Source organism: Penicillium pulvis, assembly GCF_028828015.1.
Source record: "Penicillium pulvis strain IBT 33274 chromosome Unknown contig_23_segment0_segment0, whole genome shotgun sequence".
NCBI classification, from domain to species: domain Eukaryota; kingdom Fungi; phylum Ascomycota; class Eurotiomycetes; order Eurotiales; family Aspergillaceae; genus Penicillium; species Penicillium pulvis.
Genome location: NW_026643075.1, coordinates 1,651,334 through 1,668,354, shown reverse-complemented (window position 1 = coordinate 1,668,354; position 17,021 = coordinate 1,651,334). Strand labels below are relative to the sequence as shown.

General features: G+C 49.2%; 6 protein-coding genes across 6 annotated transcripts; 4 read left to right on the top strand and 2 right to left on the bottom strand.

The window, feature by feature from the left end:
- Window positions 1–1,542: 1,542 nt before the first annotated feature.
- On the top strand, window positions 1,543–3,078 carry N7503_004883 (basic helix-loop-helix domain-containing protein; the record flags this gene model as incomplete). The annotated part of the gene is made up of 1 exon (XM_057064430.1): window positions 1,543–3,078. The coding sequence occupies one exon, from the start codon at window positions 1,543–1,545 to the stop codon at window positions 3,076–3,078; it is 1,536 nt and encodes a 511-aa protein (XP_056922173.1).
- Window positions 3,079–3,932: 854 nt separating this feature from the next.
- On the bottom strand, window positions 3,933–5,664 carry N7503_004882 (fungal specific transcription factor domain-containing protein; the record flags this gene model as incomplete). The annotated part of the gene is made up of 2 exons (XM_057064429.1): window positions 3,933–5,114; window positions 5,170–5,664. The coding sequence occupies 2 exons, from the start codon at window positions 5,662–5,664 to the stop codon at window positions 3,933–3,935; spliced, it is 1,677 nt and encodes a 558-aa protein (XP_056922172.1).
- Window positions 5,665–7,641: 1,977 nt separating this feature from the next.
- Window positions 7,642–9,163, top strand: N7503_004881 (uncharacterized protein; the record flags this gene model as incomplete). The annotated part of the gene is made up of 4 exons (XM_057064428.1): window positions 7,642–7,699; window positions 7,765–7,867; window positions 7,920–8,101; window positions 8,154–9,163. The coding sequence occupies 4 exons, from the start codon at window positions 7,642–7,644 to the stop codon at window positions 9,161–9,163; spliced, it is 1,353 nt and encodes a 450-aa protein (XP_056922171.1).
- A 1,360-nt stretch (window positions 9,164–10,523) lies between these two features.
- N7503_004880 (beta-glucosidase) lies at window positions 10,524–13,110 on the top strand (the record flags this gene model as incomplete). The annotated part of the gene is made up of 3 exons (XM_057064427.1): window positions 10,524–10,551; window positions 10,652–10,771; window positions 10,829–13,110. 3 exons carry the CDS (start codon window positions 10,524–10,526, stop codon window positions 13,108–13,110), a joined length of 2,430 nt encoding a protein of 809 aa, XP_056922170.1.
- A 489-nt stretch (window positions 13,111–13,599) lies between these two features.
- Window positions 13,600–14,066, top strand: N7503_004879 (uncharacterized protein; the record flags this gene model as incomplete). The annotated part of the gene is made up of 2 exons (XM_057064426.1): window positions 13,600–13,683; window positions 13,734–14,066. The coding sequence occupies 2 exons, from the start codon at window positions 13,600–13,602 to the stop codon at window positions 14,064–14,066; spliced, it is 417 nt and encodes a 138-aa protein (XP_056922169.1).
- A 390-nt stretch (window positions 14,067–14,456) lies between these two features.
- N7503_004878 (putative mitochondrial 2-oxodicarboxylate carrier protein) lies at window positions 14,457–15,730 on the bottom strand (the record flags this gene model as incomplete). The annotated part of the gene is made up of 3 exons (XM_057064425.1): window positions 14,457–15,168; window positions 15,238–15,320; window positions 15,656–15,730. 3 exons carry the CDS (start codon window positions 15,728–15,730, stop codon window positions 14,457–14,459), a joined length of 870 nt encoding a protein of 289 aa, XP_056922168.1.
- Between the last annotated feature and the right edge of the window lie 1,291 nt (window positions 15,731–17,021).

Genomic DNA, 17,021 nt, shown 5'->3' with positions numbered 1-17,021 from the left:
AAAAAACAAGGCGCCGTATGTCCGATGCCGACGTCCGGCAAGCCTCATCGATTTCCACCGATCGACGGGCTGCATGACCGATGCCGTAATATATCAAATGAGAGGCTAGGGGCCTAAGTTCTTAAAGTCTCCATCTCCTCGATCTTTCTGCAAGTGCTTTTCCTTTCTGCATCCACGGCTGCTGTGTTGTCACTCCATCACTGGTTTCTCTTATCCTGCGCCCCATTCCTGCGCCCCATGATTCGCAAAGCCCTACAAGTGGATCAAGACATACTTCCGTCGTCTCAACGCAGGTACGTGGCCTTCTAGGCTCCTTACACCCCTTCGGCCTTGAGTATGTTGGTTCACCCCGGTCGTTCCTGCATTGCTGCCTGCCCAGAACTTCCCCCAGTAGGCCGTGGGCCATATGCCACGTGTAGGGGGCTCTGCGTTTATGGACATGCGAGCTGCCTTCCTCGATGATCTTCCATCTTACTGACATCTCTCTACCTACAGACAACATCCTCAACTTGAGGTCCTCCTACCTTTCCCAAACTCTTGTGGTTGATCAGGTAAGAACTTATGGTTTTTCTTTCATTTTTTGAGCTTTTCCCCCTCTCACCCAACCGAGTGTGAGATGACGTGGGCTTCGTATTGTATTGCAATCCGAGCGTGGGTCTGTACACATCGCGATCTTTCTCTCCAGATCGCCACTGACTCACCGCCCTCTCTCCACCGCTTGTTGCGTTGCTTTCCCCGCTCTCCGCTTTTGACTGGTTTCGCTTCTTTGCTTGTTATTATTATCTTTTGTCTAGCTGGAATTGACAGAGAAAAGACGGGACTTGATTCGCTTGAGTATAGCGCAGGACCTGGTTTCTTAACTCTACTCCATTTCTGGCTGCATTTTTTACCCGCGCTTATCTACCTACTTCCCGCCCTTTTTTTCTTTCCCTTGTTCCTCCCCTTTAAACTTCTTGCCCATTATCCTTTTCTTCCCCTGTCCTTGGCTCATTGAGGTTTTTCAGATCTTACAGGATCTTTTGTGATACTCCTTTGTCTTCGAAATTTCATCCCCGGTCTATTCGGCCTGGGACCCTCCGATCTGCAAATCCCCGGACATTTTGTTCCCCGAATCCGTCGACTCATCCCACCAACGCGACCAAACAATTTTTATCGGAGTCCTCCGACATCACGATTCTACAGATCAAGCTATCTAGCACATCTGGATTAGAAAGGTAATTATTGCGACTCCATATTCGTCATTTGTCAGGCCAAAGGGGTTGCCTCGTCGCGCGCCTTGCCGATGCAGGCAATCGCATTCTCATTTGCCGACTTATCCTGCCCCCCCTTCCCGCGGGTGAAATCATCCGAAGCTAACTTTCTGTATAAATAGATTCCCCAGATCTTTGATCCCCACTTGATTGTTGTGACAGTTGCCTCTGTGCTGTCCATTTTCGTCTATCTAGAGAGGGTCAGTAATCCGGCGCGACGACTTTCTCTCCCACTTCGCCGACCCCGCGCTGCCCCACAATCTTCATACACAACCCTTGGTGTCCAGGAAAAATGGCAGAAGCAAGTCTTTTCATCAAACACGAATCTGACGATCACAGCAATCCTTTCATGATGTCTCACTCCGGCTACTCCATGGGTAACCAGTATGGAAATCCCAACGAGGCCGTAGACCCCTCGGACTTGTCCATGCAGCAAAGCGGCTTTATGCCTTATTCCTATGGCTCGCAACAGAACATGTCCTCCAGCTTCAACTTTGGTAACTCCGGGATTGATACCGATGAACTTCTGGACTTGGAAATCAGCGCGCCCAATGGCCACCAGCGCAATGACATGAATTACATGCAGGACCAATCCACAGGAGGCATCGCCATGAGCCACCAAAGCCAGATGTCACATCTTTACTCCAATACCCCGGACAATGCCCCAATGGCCAGCCCTTTCGTCCAAAACAGCTTCAACTACGAACAGTTCCGGATGAACCAACAAAACCCCCACATGCATGCAGGTTCCTTCGACCAGAACTACGCCAAGAGCCGCCCCGGCTTGCAGAACATGGATCGGACTTCCTCGGATACCCGGAGCCCCATGACCCCGAAGACTCCTGCCCTTGGATCCCTGAACCTGGGTACTCCAGAGTCTGGCAGTTTCCCCGGTCAGCCAATTCGTACAGGTGGCCTGCAACCTCGACACCAGAAGACATTGTCGAATCAATGGGATGGAACCCCGACCAGCGCACAGTCTTATGTTGACTCACCGATTTCCTCACCTTCTCAACATCACCATGCCGGAATTTCGGAAATCCTCAAGTCCGGCAAACATGCTTCCTTGCCTGCCAAGGTCGATAACCATATGCCCGGCAGTGCTCAAGATCTTGAATCACAGGAAGCCAAGCGTCGGCGTCGGCGGGCCTCTCACAACCTGGTTGAGCGCCGCCGTCGTGACAACATCAACGAACGCATTCAGGATCTCTCCCACTTGGTACCGCAGCACCGACTAGAAGATGACAAGGTCCGAAAGCAGCTCGTAAACAACAGCGCCCTTTCCATGGCTGGTGCCGGTGGGAATGCTGCAACCTCCCTTCTTGCTGGGGGCAATGGACGCCGCGCCACACCCGGAAATATTACTATGGGTCTCCCTATTGAAGAGAAGGAGAAGGGTCCCAACAAAGGAGATATCCTGAACGGCGCTGTGAGCTGGATGCGCGATCTCATGTGGGCTTTGAACGTCAAATACCAGCAGGAAGCTGAACTCGCCGAGATGATTAGCAGCCTTGGTGGCACTTGGCCATTTGAACCCACCGAGGAAGAGAAGCGCATGCGCACTGAGATCCTCGATGCCTTGGAGAACAACGACCCCACTTCCTTTAGCTACACACGAGGTCCCGGCAGCGGCCTACGGGTTCCGAAGCATACCAACCTCGCCGGTGATGCTATGCAGGGTGGTGATGGACTCACTCCTCCTAATTTGAGTCCCTCCTACCACAGCGGTGCCAGCAGCACCAACGGCCAAACTCAGTACTGGGGCACTTCTGGCCATGCTGGAATGAGCTTCAAGGAAGAGGATGAATATGGAATGGAGATGAATTGAGTTGCAGATTTGCCTCATTTCGATCATATTGTGGTGACAAGTTGCATACACGGCGTCTAACGGAGGTCCCGATTAGTCGGCGTACAAGGAGTGAGAGAGCTATGGCTCTTGAGGAGTACTTTTCAATTTGTCTGTTTTGTTTGTCTTAACGCATTTACTGTGACTACGGTTTTACGGTCTATTTCTATCGTGTGGTTTCGATTCTTTTCTTTTATCTCGTTAGCGGATCAGGTCATGATGGCTAGGAACACGACCACCGGTTTTAGAATGTTCGCCACGGTTTCTGTCATATCCTACAGCTGGAGCCTCGATCCCTCATGTCTTCATGATTCTTGCTTTTGGGTTTTGTCCTTTTCAGACTGATCTTCGTTTTTATTGATTTCATTATCCCATCGATACCCCCGATTTTCTTTGACTTATTTCCTTTTACACTTCAATTGCATTTTTACTCAGTCTTACAAGATGATTTTCGTGACTTCTGAACTGCTGTTCGGGCTCTATATTTCAAGTTTGGATTCTTTTCTACAGAGATCGCGATACGTCTTTTTTTGGCTTTTGCGCGTTTCGTTCTGGCCCTAATATTCCCCTTCTCATTGCTTCCGCCCGCGCGTCTTCGTCTTGCATTTTGGTTGGCAGTTCTCGTAATCCAGATAGCAATTAACGCTATGCCCTCTATTTGAATTTTGATCAAGGACCTTTTTCTGTCTGCTCGTAATTGCCGTAATATAGTCATTAATGGCGTTTTCAAAACTGATCTTTGACCGCGCTGTCAAGTGAGTGTCATCATAGCTCAACCCTCGGTACCCATGGGCTAAACTTTTCAATACCAACACTCAATATTCATACCCAGGCACTCAATAACAGATGCTCTCTCGCCTGGTCCTTAACTGAGCAATAACATCAACGTCATACGGCTCTCTGATCCTGACCATCGAGGCTGCAGATTCATGATACCCCGAGGTAAGCCGATCCAGCGTTTCCATATCCAAACTCTTCAAAAGATCTTGCGGAGAAGAACCCAATGGTTCTTTCCCATGGCCTCCGAGAATAGATGTAAGGAAAAGCGCACAACCATAAACCTTACTAAGTTGCTGTAGAGCGCGAATGCACTGCAACAGACCTTTCAGACCTTTACGCTCCACCTGGGCATCACCACTACACATCTGCTGGATGTGGATGATGCCCGCACGGAGAACCATAGCGACACTGCTGGTGGGTAGGTAGCATATAAGGTGTTTCTGACATAGATCTTCAATAACGGTTGTCATCTCCACAGCACCGCGCAGAACCGGACACCCAGGAGAATCGGACGAGAGTACTCGCCGAGGTGTATCTCCATGCTCAGCGAAGAACTCCAATTGCCGATGAAGCGTGCTGTGAATCTCACAGTAAACCATCTGCAGCCATGCACAGTGCACATGGAATATGAGGTCTGCGTCGTTGGGCGTTAAGAATGGTTTCGGTCGGAAGGCGATCTTATCTGGTAATCCTTCAAGCCAATCATCCAGATCCAGTTTTGAGAGAGTTAAACTTTCTCTTCGTGCTTTTATACCCCTGGACCCGAGATCTGGTCTTTGCAGACCCCATGAAAACATGTCGTCTCTGATGCAGCGACATAGTTTGATTTTCTCGATGAAGATGAGCGCGAGGCTGTCCTCATTATCTTGATAGCAGGATTTGGCGTAGTCGCTACTCAATGTTGATCGTGGAGAAAATATTTCCAGGTCATCTGCTGTGGGGATCGGCAATGATAGATACACTTCGTTTTTGATGAGGGGCGCCTCTTGCAGTGGAAGCGCGATCAGTCTGTCGCGAGTGAACATGCTCCACCATAGGAGATTCCTGAATCGCCCCTCTACAGTCTTGTTGTTTGACTCATGGGGGTAGAGGCCCACTTTGCTTGCAAGTGAGACGCAAATACTAATCCAATACCGGCCGTCTTTGTTCCGATCTGGGTTTTCGTACCAGTATGTCATGAGAAGGAGGCTTTGGAGGACAGCGAATTCGTCTTCTTCGCAGTCGAAGTCATGGAGGGCCTACAAGTAGTTTGTTAGTAACAATATATGCAAGCAAGGAATACTGATATTTTACCCGGGCTCTTTGGAATAGTGCTTCCAGTGCACTCCGTCGGGAGAGAAACCCAGCAGCGTAAAGATGTTTCAAATCAACAAAGAACACACCGGCAAACATAACCGCCTGGAACAGTAGGAGGCTGATTCCCTCCCCATCATATCGAGAGGGATTTTGATTGAAAATAGCATCTGAAAAGAGATCCAGATCCAAAAACGGCATGTGGGGATGCACATGCCGAATATATGATTTGAAGATCTCTTGGCCAAGCGCACCCTGTGGAACATCAAACGCGCCTTTCCTGACGAGATAATTGAGATCTTCAATTTGTAGCCGCGATGACGGTGGCTTGAGAAATGCCGGTAATAGGTTGTCGTAAGGCGGCAAGGCCCAGGTTGGACCGAGGAGCCGGTGAATCTCGGTCAATAGATTGTCGAGCGGGACTGTGGTGAGAACAGCCGGGTTTTGGGCCATTCCTGGCGTAGGCTTCCTACGTTTTAGCGCGCGTTCGGCCATTTTGGAGGGGTTGAGATGTGTGTGAATGTGGTTTCAGGAGCGTATCCTCGGTAATGTGGAGCTCGGTCCCTTTCGGCAAGCCCCGTAAGTGCGGGGATGTTGGGGTTTTAAGGGTCTGGTTTTAATTGACTACATGGGGTATAATAGTACCAATTAGATTTGAAGTGTGCACGATTTATTGCAGGTAGGATGTACGATCTTGCAGGTAGGATGAACTATGCTCGAGCTCTCATGGTTCTAGTCCGACTTCCACAACATCGATTCTCACCGAGTCGGCTATCACATGCACCGGAAGGCGTTCGACAAAATCAGACATTATCAAGTTTTCTGCCATGACGATAGTCCAACGCGAGATTTGTGCATTGCGTCAATGCCAAATCCCGGTCTTGCTCTCATTAGTCATCGTTGTATGGAGTAGTTGTTTGCCTCGGCCGAAAAAGGCCCGGGGCAAAGGATATGTGGCAACGCCTAGTAGTACGATTTGCAGCTTATTCCCCATACAATCAAGATCACGTTGTCGGAGTAAAAGGTCTTTCCCTTGAATGCGTTGTCGTTAACCTGGTATAAAAGCACCCCTAGTAGTGCTGACGGCGTCAAAGACTTGGCACTGGGTTACAATTCATCATTCAACGTCGACTTCATAGCGTCATTTGATACTGAGAAGAGATTGGAGAGATCGTAATGATCTTCAGTTGGTATCACATGGACGTGAAGCAGCTGGGAGCTGCTCAGTATAATAAACGGTACCATCACTGGATAGCATTCGAAAACAACCATATAACAACGCGAGACAGGTCTCGACCAATTGAAGGTACTCGTCTAGTTGAGACTGAAGTCGGGCCATTCGTCTGAAGCCTCCAGGCCGATTCTCCGATGTCGGAGACATAAATGAAGTCACAATAAGGGCCCGGTCCAGTATAGGCCTGAATCATACATTGTTGATCAGCTATATCAGCAGGACCCACACCTAACCACGCACATCATGCCAAGTAGCACAATTAACCTCAGATCCACATCCAGGGTCTTTCATTGTATTATTTAAGGTTCTAAACTGTGAAAGGCGAAGACATAGAGCTAGTCCTGATTGGGTTAGAGTGGTGTCGGTTAAAGGAACTGCCGAGCTGAGATCAGGAGTCGATGGGGCTATTTAGTCGATCTTTCGCAATCAAGAGGGAGAAATTGACGATAGGCCAATAGGCCAACAATAGTTGAGCCAGCCTCAACGTTTACACTTGAGACCAATGTTTTTCTCCCCGCAAACTATGCAATTTAGCCAGTCTCTTCCTCCTCCTACTTGATATCCGATTCAAAATTCCTCTTCTCTAAATGAGCTCAATCATATTTCCCATAGCTGTTCTGCGGTTGCACATTCCAATATCGCATAAAATTCACTCAAAACTGATTCCCGAGCTCGAACCTAGTTGGAAACAAAACGCCTGCCCAGGCATCGACTCAGATCAATATCAAACCTTGTACAGTACATGTATATATATATACAAGGTTATCACGGTCGTACCGGTGTCACCAAAGTGTCTAGCAGAATAAGCTTATTCTAACAAGGCAACATCAAGACAAATGATCGATCATCTACAAGAAACTTACCCGGGCACCACGAGGCTCAATCCTTGGCTATCAATTGATGCCCTGGTGTTTGAACCCGGGTGGTGCTTGGGTGGGGGCTGTGACATCCAGACCGGCCCCGCATGAGGCGATGCTCGCGCGCGGCTCAATCCAATCAGTCTCATTCGCTGAAACGCCTCGTGCATGCATGCTCACCCGGCGCACTGACGTGTCAAAATGCCCAAGAAATTAGAATGGCAGGATTGAGGGGTAATCACGAAAAAAAATGATCTCTCAAAATTGCCTTCACAGCAACCCTATGGCAAGGCGAATTTGAGCCTGCATATTGGCTAGAAGCGCTGCCTAGAAAATCTTCAGGATTTCCCCAAGCTTTCTTTCGAAATATCAAGTACAGCCATGGATGAGAGAGGCAATGCGACATGTCGGGATATAGAGGTTATGCAGTGGAGCGAAGGTAAATTTTCCCTTTTTTTTTTTTTTTTTTGCTTGTCAGCAATTGAGTGGTAACAGTAGCTCTAGGCGGGTGGAAGCCTACAATCAAAGTTGGCCTTCATGATCTACGCACGGAAAGCCCAGATAAGGCGCCCCAGATAATCTCGCACGATACACAAGTGTTTATTATGTATGTTCTAAGTTCCAAATCGCTTCCGGCACGAACCAACTAATTTTGTCAGAATTGCGCGCACACCTATACACCTTGACAAGAAAGGGGACAACCACCTATATCGTAGAGAGTTTGCGAGTTCTTTTTTTATGCCTGAGGTCTGGCATTCGGATCATCTGAACAATGCAAACGGATATTTTGGATGCGAGGCCACTCGTGATGCTCGTGATGCTAGCAAAGTCACCGGTTTCAGTGAGTTTGCTTGACTATTACACCCACGTAAGATGATATTAACAAGGGTTAGATACCTGGTCATTCTTCGAGGTGAAGCACTTGCCCAAAGACTTGCAAAAATATACCTGGTCCAAGCTCAGTGTTTCCACACGGTGGCTACGATCAACAAATCAGATGGGTATCCTCTTACTAGACCCAAGCGAGGATATTTCGACTCCACTGTTGAACCCAGACATGCGAAAGCTTAATGATCCATTTTGGGTTTATTCAGATATACTACAAGAGGTTGCTCGTCTCCAAGAAATCGCCGTTTGGAAAATTCGCAATCATGTTCGAAATATTGAGAAACAGGCTGAGGAGGAGGAAAAGAAGAAACAAGAGGAGAAAGCGAAAGAGAAAGAGAAAGGGAACGAGAGCATGTCTTTAGGAGAAAGACCCGAGCCTGAATATCGGCGACTACACAACATCGCACGCCATGCAATCCATGTTACCGAGTCACTAGATGTGGCTGTACAAAATGTGAACCATATAATCCGGCAACACGAAATGTACATACACGCACGGAGAAACCTATACGCACCGCTTACTTCCCAGGATACGCCCTTCGAGGATATTTCCAGTCGTTTATCGTTTTTTCAAAGTCATATCGAAAGTATCCGACACCGGTCGATATCGAACCAGAAGAGACTGGAGAACGAGATCCAACTCAAGTTCAACGAAGTCGCGCAATACGATGCTGGCGTTACAGTTCAAATTAGCCATGCTGCACGTTTGGACAGTGCTACTATGAAGACACTCTCATTTGTGACTCTGACTTTCCTTCCACCGACCTTCATTTCCGCCATTTTCAGCATGTCATTCTTCAATTACGACAGGGATTTGGGTTGGGCTGTCTCTGATAAGTTTTGGATATACTGGGTGTTCGCTATTCCAACGACTATTGTGACGGGGCTTATATGGCAATATTGGAGTAGAATCTTCCCGAGGCCCTCTTCGTCACATTTCGAGAAGGAGAAGCTCAAGCAGATACCCGAGCAGGTATTTGGGAAGCAATTCAAAAAGGCTATAGACTATGTCTGAGGTCCACGTTCTGAAGCAAGTGGCAGTTGTCTTTAAATCTACTATCTTGTATGCAAATGTTGAAAATTGAACCACGTTCTTTCTCTCATTGCGACATATTTCCTTTAATCCCTCAAAGTGGATAGATCTCCCTCCGGACCTAGTCCTAGTATCCTGAAGTAAATCTACCACGTACATCATTCCACCCCACAGGGCGATGATCATTGCCCCAAACAGGATTGATTGCTAGCCTCCAACTATTGGAAATGGTCGTTTAAGCGGTCCGCTCTTCCGCTAGATGCCGAAATAGCCTGATTCGGGGGTCAAGCAAGCAATTGCTGTGGATATGTGCGGAGAGTTGTCGGATATGTAGGTGCCGACTGTCAATGAAACACTGTACCTGTTGGCCTCTCTGCGATTACGAGGGTGCCAAACTCTATACCGTGCAAGTGAGGATCTTCTGTTAATAACCCCCTTAGTAGATATTATAGGCAATATTTGACAACTACAACCAAGTATCTTTCATGAATATATCTGAGATCTGCGCGGTATTCAAGTGAAGGAAACTGGCTTGTTTCCCGAGCGGTCAAATCCTTTGCCGAGCCCCGACATGGAAAACCCTCCGTGGTACGGCGACTATTAGCCCCGAAAAACTTCTCCGTGGGGTTGTGGGGAAAGAGCCTTGGTCATGTAAATCTCGGGTTCTTTCCGAGCTCTCCGTTGGGCAGGTATCATGAACGTGCGTACAGAACGATGAATCAGCATTATTCGGATTCTAAAATGGCATACCAGAACATTTATATCGAAAGGCTTGGGATCATCAAGTTTGCAAAACAGCTACATCGTATACATGGTGGGATGGACCGGTAACTGAACCGGGGATTTAGCCGAAGTTGACCCGGAATGGATTTCAGGAACATGAGATTATTCAACGTCATCGGCAGCATACCCCAACGTCACACCATTAGCTCGGCCCATGCGCGTTAGCGTGAGTTAATTTCCCCAGAATCAACAAGTCCTCATACGAACTTTGAGGCAATTCATGAATTAACCACAGGAACTTTCATCCAAAGTTCAGGTCCCTCGGCATACCGAAGCCAAGGAAAACTGATGATAGCTTGCCTCTTGAATTCGGCAAACCGTGATTCTCGGTTTATACTTTCTCATCTCACCCAAGCACGGCAGAGGCTTCGCTTGGCTTGTCGATCTCTTTCCTGAAATTGAAGAGACCCATCTGTGGTTGTAGAGTGTTTCTCGGCACGAGGCCCTGTTTCTCCGGATGACGGTGGGTCCCTCCCCCCACGAGTGGGACTATGAGCCATCCGGGGTGGGATGTGTAAAATCTTGGGCAGGATTGACCAAGATATTTAAGAGTGAAGTCATGCCCGGGTTCTGGTCTGATATTTCTGGTATGCTCTACTGGAACAAGGCCGGGAGTTTAGCTTGTCACGATGATATCTCCGCACACTCTTCTAGGAGCTTGGCTTCTGTTATCGGTTCCTTCACTAGGGTCTGATGTCTGTGAGACTCCTCCTGTCAACCACCCGGGTACAGCTTTCAGCTATGTTCAGCCACTGAACACTACCATCTTGGGTGTTGATGGCCACTCTCCTCCTGTTTACCCTTCACGTAAGTTGTAACGCACTTCCAAATATGATGATTACCCTTCTTACTAACTTTACACAGCGAAGATCAATGGTACCGGTGGCTGGGAGACAGCCTTACACAAGGCACAGAAGTGGGTGAAGAAGCTCACAACGGAAGAGAAGGCTTGGATGGCAACGGGTCAGCCTGGTCCCTGTGTTGGAAACATCCTGCCCATTCCTCGTCTCAACTTCACTGGTCTCTGTCTACAGAATGGACCACAATGTGTCGAAGAGGGTAGTTATTCGAGTGTCTTCGTGAGCGGTGTCTCTGCTGCCGCTAGCTGGGACCGAAAGTTGCTGTACGAGAGGGGTAACGCATTGGCGAAGGAGCACAAAGGAAAGGGTTCCCACGTCATTCTGGGTCCTATCGGTGGACCATTGGGCCGCAGTCCCTACAATGGTCGTACCTGGGAGGGCTTCGCCGCCGACCCTTATCTCACGGGTGTTTGCATGGAAGAGACAATTAACGGCATGCAAGATGCTGGTGTCCAGGCCAACGCAAAGCACTTCATTGCCTACGAGCAGGAGACACAACGCATTCCCACATATCAACCCGATGCCAACGCGACCACTTACATCCAGGACTCGGTCTCTTCGAACCTGGATGACCGGACTATGCACGAAATTTATATGTGGCCGTTTGCTAATGCGGTCCGGGCTCGTGTCGCTAGCGCCATGTGCTCGTATAACCGTATAAACGGTTCTCACGCTTGCCAGAACTCATACGTCCTCAACCAACTGTTGAAGACTGAGCTTGGTTTCCAGGGATATGTCATGTCTGACTGGGGTGCCACCCACAGTGGAGTGTCATCTATTGAGAGTGGTATGGATATGACCATGCCTGGCGGGTTCACTGAGTATGGTGAGCTTTGGACGGAAGGATCCTACTTCGGAAAGAACCTCACTTCGGCGCTGAAGAATGGCACTGTTGACATGGACCGTATGGATGACATGATTGTCCGTATCATGACGCCCTACTTCTGGCTTAACCAAGATCGCAACTACCCGAGCGTGGACGCCTCCGTCGGTCCGATGAACGTGGACTCGGCTCCAGACACTTGGCTTTACGACTGGCAGTTCACAGGCACAACTAACCGTGACGTGCGCGGTAACCACAGTGCTCTGATTCGTGCCCACGGTGCTGCCTCGACCGTTCTCCTGAAAAACGAAAAGAACGCATTGCCGCTTCGCAAGCCTCGCAACATTATCATTGCTGGAAACGACGCTGGTCCTCTGACCCAAGGTCCAGATACTCTAGGAGACTTTGAATTCGGTGTCCTCGCCAACTCGGGAAGCTCCGGTGCCTGCCGGTTCAGCTACTTATCCAACCCCCTAGAAGCGATCTCTGCTCGAGCCCGCAACGACGGTACATTGGTCCAATCGTACCTGAACAACACCCAAATCGTCGATACTGGTCTGGAAGCCTTGGCCATTCCCCAGTACCCTGATGCCTGCCTTGTCTTCCTGAAGTCCTACTCCGCAGAGGGCGAAGACCGCAGCTACCTGGAGCTGGACTGGAATGCCAACGCTGTCGTGGAGGCCGTGGCCAAATTCTGCAACAACACTATCGTCATCACAAACTCAGGTGGTGTCAACACCATGCCATTTGCTGACAATGAGAATGTCACGGCCATTCTCGCCCAGCACTACGCTGGTGAGGAGACCGGAAACGCAATCGCTGATGTTCTCTACGGCGACGTCAACCCATCTGCCAAGCTGCCTTATGTCATTGCATACAATGCGTCCGACTACAACGCCCCAATCACCACTAATGTGACGACCAACGGTACATACGACTGGCAAAGCTGGTTCAACGAGGAACTCGAGGTTGGCTACCGGTACTTTGATGCGCATAATATTTCCGTGCGTTACGAGTTCGGCTTTGGTCTAAGTTACACCACCTTTGACCTACGAAGCCTGAAGGCCAAGACTAAGGCCGCTGGTAATCTCACTGCTCTCCCTGAGAAACGTCCTGTCCAGCCTGGTGGTAACCCTGCTCTCTGGGATACCGTTTACACACTCCAAGCGGAGGTTTCTAACACTGGAGATGTTGGTGGATATACTGTGCCGCAGCTGTATGTCGAGTATCCTTCCTCGACCCCAGCGGGTACACCACCTAGCCAGCTTCGTGGCTTTGACAAGGTCTGGCTTCGTGCTGGACAGAAGAAAACCATTACTTTTGAGTTGATGCGCAGAGATGTTAGTTACTGGGATGTTGTTGCTCAGGACTGGCGTATTCCTGCTAGACAGTTCACCTTCAAGGCTGGATTCAGCAGCCGTGATTTCCGTTCCAATGTGACAGCTACTCTAATTTCAGCATAGATTTAGAGAAAGCTTGCTTTCAATACAACTTTTTAACTTTATACACAAACTCTACTGTCCCCACAGGCACATTTAGTCAACTTGACCACGCATCATCTGCTACTTTTTTTTCACCCTCATATTTTTGAGTCAGGCCAAGAATTATACTATAATTTGTACTACACTAGAAATTCAATTAGCGCAAGGGATCTACAACTATATTGCGAGGATCATGACAAGCGCACGGATCCTGTGGCAACGGAAAGAAAGTCTGATCCAATCAGAACGGAGCCTTATTATGGTTGCCTGAAATGGCAACAGCCATAAGCAGAAATTCATTGATTAGCCTGACGGGACTGCTCAGCCACCTCTAGCTGGCCGTAAGCAAAGAACCCATCGTCATGCCATATTTGCCTCCTGCATACACCAGAACACCCCCGATTCCATTGATTTCCTGATATACCCCATCTTCTCTACGCACATTAAATCAAACTCTATCCATCAATAATAATGGGCGGCCCGTTGACCCCTCAAGAGGCGGCTCCAGCTTATGAAGAGCTGTACGAGCAACGTCCTTCGAATTCTAGGACTGGGGTAAGTGGATACACTCTTCCTAATTTAGCGCATACTAATCTATGAGATAGTACTCCCACGTCCCCGTCGCAGATGAAGTTGACGATATCGAGCATCAAGGACACGAACATCATCTCCATTCCAATGATGCGCCCGTTCTCCAACTTGCTTCCCAAAATGAGGAGCTAGTACACTTCCACTGTGAGGAATGTGATCGCCGACAAGAGCGTCGGGAGCGCAGGAAGGCTAGTCAGAACTGTTGTATGATGGTGTCAGCGACGTTTATGGTCATCATATTTTTGTTATGTTTCTTTGGGTTTCGGTTGGCTGCGGAGCTTCACAAGAGGGGGAATGAGAAGAATCCCCGAGACTTCTTGGGAGATGTTCATTTCTTGAACAACTGAGGCTGAGGACTTTTTGGAGAATTTTGGGGATACGGGTGTTTACTAGAGTCACGTTCTATGCAGGGGGACTATGAAGACAAGCTTGATTCAAATGCGATTTCCTCTATATCCATCTGGCAGTCATATGCTCTATTCTGCTTTGTGGTACAGTGAACAAACGAAATAAAAAGTAACAAGCTCGACATGGTCTATCAAACTCATATGTGTTTGACAGATTGAGCGATTTGCAAAGCAGGGTATATGGGGACCATGGGTTGGCCAAAATGCCCTCGGCGATTCAGGTTTGACCACGTATAGACCAAACCTTCACTGGTGAGGCAAATAAATTGACGGCAAGGAAAGAGGTGGATACTTTTTTTTTTTGTAAAAAGAGTCTGACAATTTATGTGCTTACTCGTCGCGCATCTTGCGGAAGAAGTCCATCACATTGGTGAAGACGACAAGCAGGATACCACCACCAGGTCCGAGACGCAGCACCTTAGGGGCGAAGCCCTTGTACAGAGCGGCGAAACCCTCCTCCTTCATGACCGTGCCAAGAGCAGGCCAGGCCCAGTTGTACTTGGGAATCTGGCCGGGAACCTTGGTGGTGTTCTGGATGCGGGACTTGACAACGTCCATGGGGGTGTTGAGGAGAGTACCAGCGATACCACCAATGGAACCGGCAATCAGGTCGTTACGGGTCTGCTGGCTCTTGTTGCCGGGCTCGGGGGTGGGCAGCTGTGAGCGAATCTGGAAGATACAGCCGAAGTAACCGGCGTTCCAGAGGATGTGACGCCACAGGGTCGACTCGAGACCGTTGTACATGGCCAATGGGCCCTCAGTCTGCACAATCTTCTTCACAACATCAAGCATACCGTTGTACTTGCCGGCGGAAGCCTTGTCTTGCAGACGAATCTTGACCAGCTCGAAGGGAACAACAACAAACGACTCAGTGGCACCAGCGGTGGCACCGGTTAGAACAGCCAAACTCTGGGTCTGCTTCTCCACCTTGAACAAGTCGCGGTAGAAGGCACCCCAGCTGTCATTGGCAGCGAACTTGGTCGCACGCTTGGGGGCCTCCATCAGGATGGGTGCGGAGATACCACGGTACAGGGTCTTGAAGCTGCGGAATTCATTTCGGGTTAGGTCTGGTCTCGGAGGCAACCGCAATGTGGATTGCTATAAAACTCACCCCTCCTGCTTGATGATCTTGCGGAAGCAGTCGACCATGCCATTGTAGTGCTCGGCACCAGCGGTAGCGGCACCGCTCTGGAGCTGACTGAAGCGGGGATGTTAGTGTCGTGTGCTGCATCCGGTAACTCATTCCGATCGGGAAGGCATCCTTACACTCGAGTCTTGACCACATCCAATGGGTACCTATAAAGCGCGTATTGTTAATTCGGAGGTCCTTTATGAATCAAAGCGCGACATGTCCCTTGCGATCGGGGGATTGTGCGCCCGCAAGATGGGCCGATTGGAGCATCGTACATAACAAGGATCTATCCGTGCGGGGAGACACATTAGCCACTGAGGATCTCACAGAGAGGTAACCAGCCTCAAGGAGTGTAATTGATTGCATTTGATATTCTGCAGTATCAAGGGAGTCTTACCTCAGACACACCAGCCACCGCACCGGCGGCGAACTGGTAGACGAAGGGGAGGGGCTTCTGCGGCTTGTCGGACATGATGGGCTGTTTATCTGCGAGTGATCAGAATGGCGATTCAGAGATAATATAGAGATTGTAAGAATATAGATAGAAAGTGATTACTTACCAAGCGATGGACACAAATTTCAGAAGGAAAAGACCGGAAGAGAGCGAAGGAAGAGAGAGAGGATGATACGAGCGGAGAAGCGCTAACCGGTGTCGGCGAGATTCGGTGATGGATTGGGAGAGCTTTCACCGCAGGAACGAACTGCCGGCTATTAGTAACGGCTCCCCGTGGGGTTTTCGATTTTCCATGTCATTTCCATTATCAACTTCATTATTCGTACATCAAATTTTTAAAAGCACCACCACGCAAGGACACTCATTCCCACCAATCCCCATGAAACTAATATCTTGCTTCCTCCACTAGTCGCTTGTTCCTTGGCGACCGTTGTCTTTGACGCCGCAGCCGTACAACTCGATCCACAGGTGTACCCTGACGGACAACACCCACCGCCGACCGTATCGGCACATTTGAACCAACCTGTAGCGCACTTCCCCGTCCTCCCACTATCAGATCCTCCGCTTGCTGTCGTGACTGCCTCAACAATTGTCACGCCGTCTGATGTGAACGTGGTCGAGCTTGTTGTAGGGCACGAAGTCGTGTCACAGTCTCGTCCAGTTTGGCAGCAACCGCCGTGATAGACAGCAGAGCACGCATAGAACCCTGTTGGGCAGACACTCACACGACTTGTTGTTCCCTGCGTAGTAGTCGAAATACCCGTCGGTCGCGCTGGTGGCACGAGATTGTCTGTAGTTGCAGTGTTGCTGGTGGACTGCGATGAGGACTGCGACGAGGACTGCGACGAGGACTGTGACGAAGAACGGCTGCTCTGTGGAACGGTCGAATATGTCTTTGTAGATAGCGTCACTGTTGAGTGGATGGTCACCGTAACAACGGAGATATAAACGCCTATATAATCAATTATTAGCCAAGCTTGGACTGCTTGTATATCTCAATGTGTCGCCAAACAATGGATTCTTCCAAGAAAAAAACAACTTATACTCACATCCGCCTGTGACACATTCATATCCAGGTATACAGCAACCCCCTCCCAGCGCCTCAGAGCAAGTTGTATCACTACCCGGACACGATCCTACTACATTGGAGCACGTCTGCCCATTGGGACAACACCCTACATCTCCCGATCCTGTATCCTCGACAATCTCACATGTATCCGCAGTACTGCAGCACCGATCGGATCGCCCAATCGAAGTACACGCACGCGTTCCAGTCGGGCACTTGAAATCTCTAGAACCCAGCAGATTC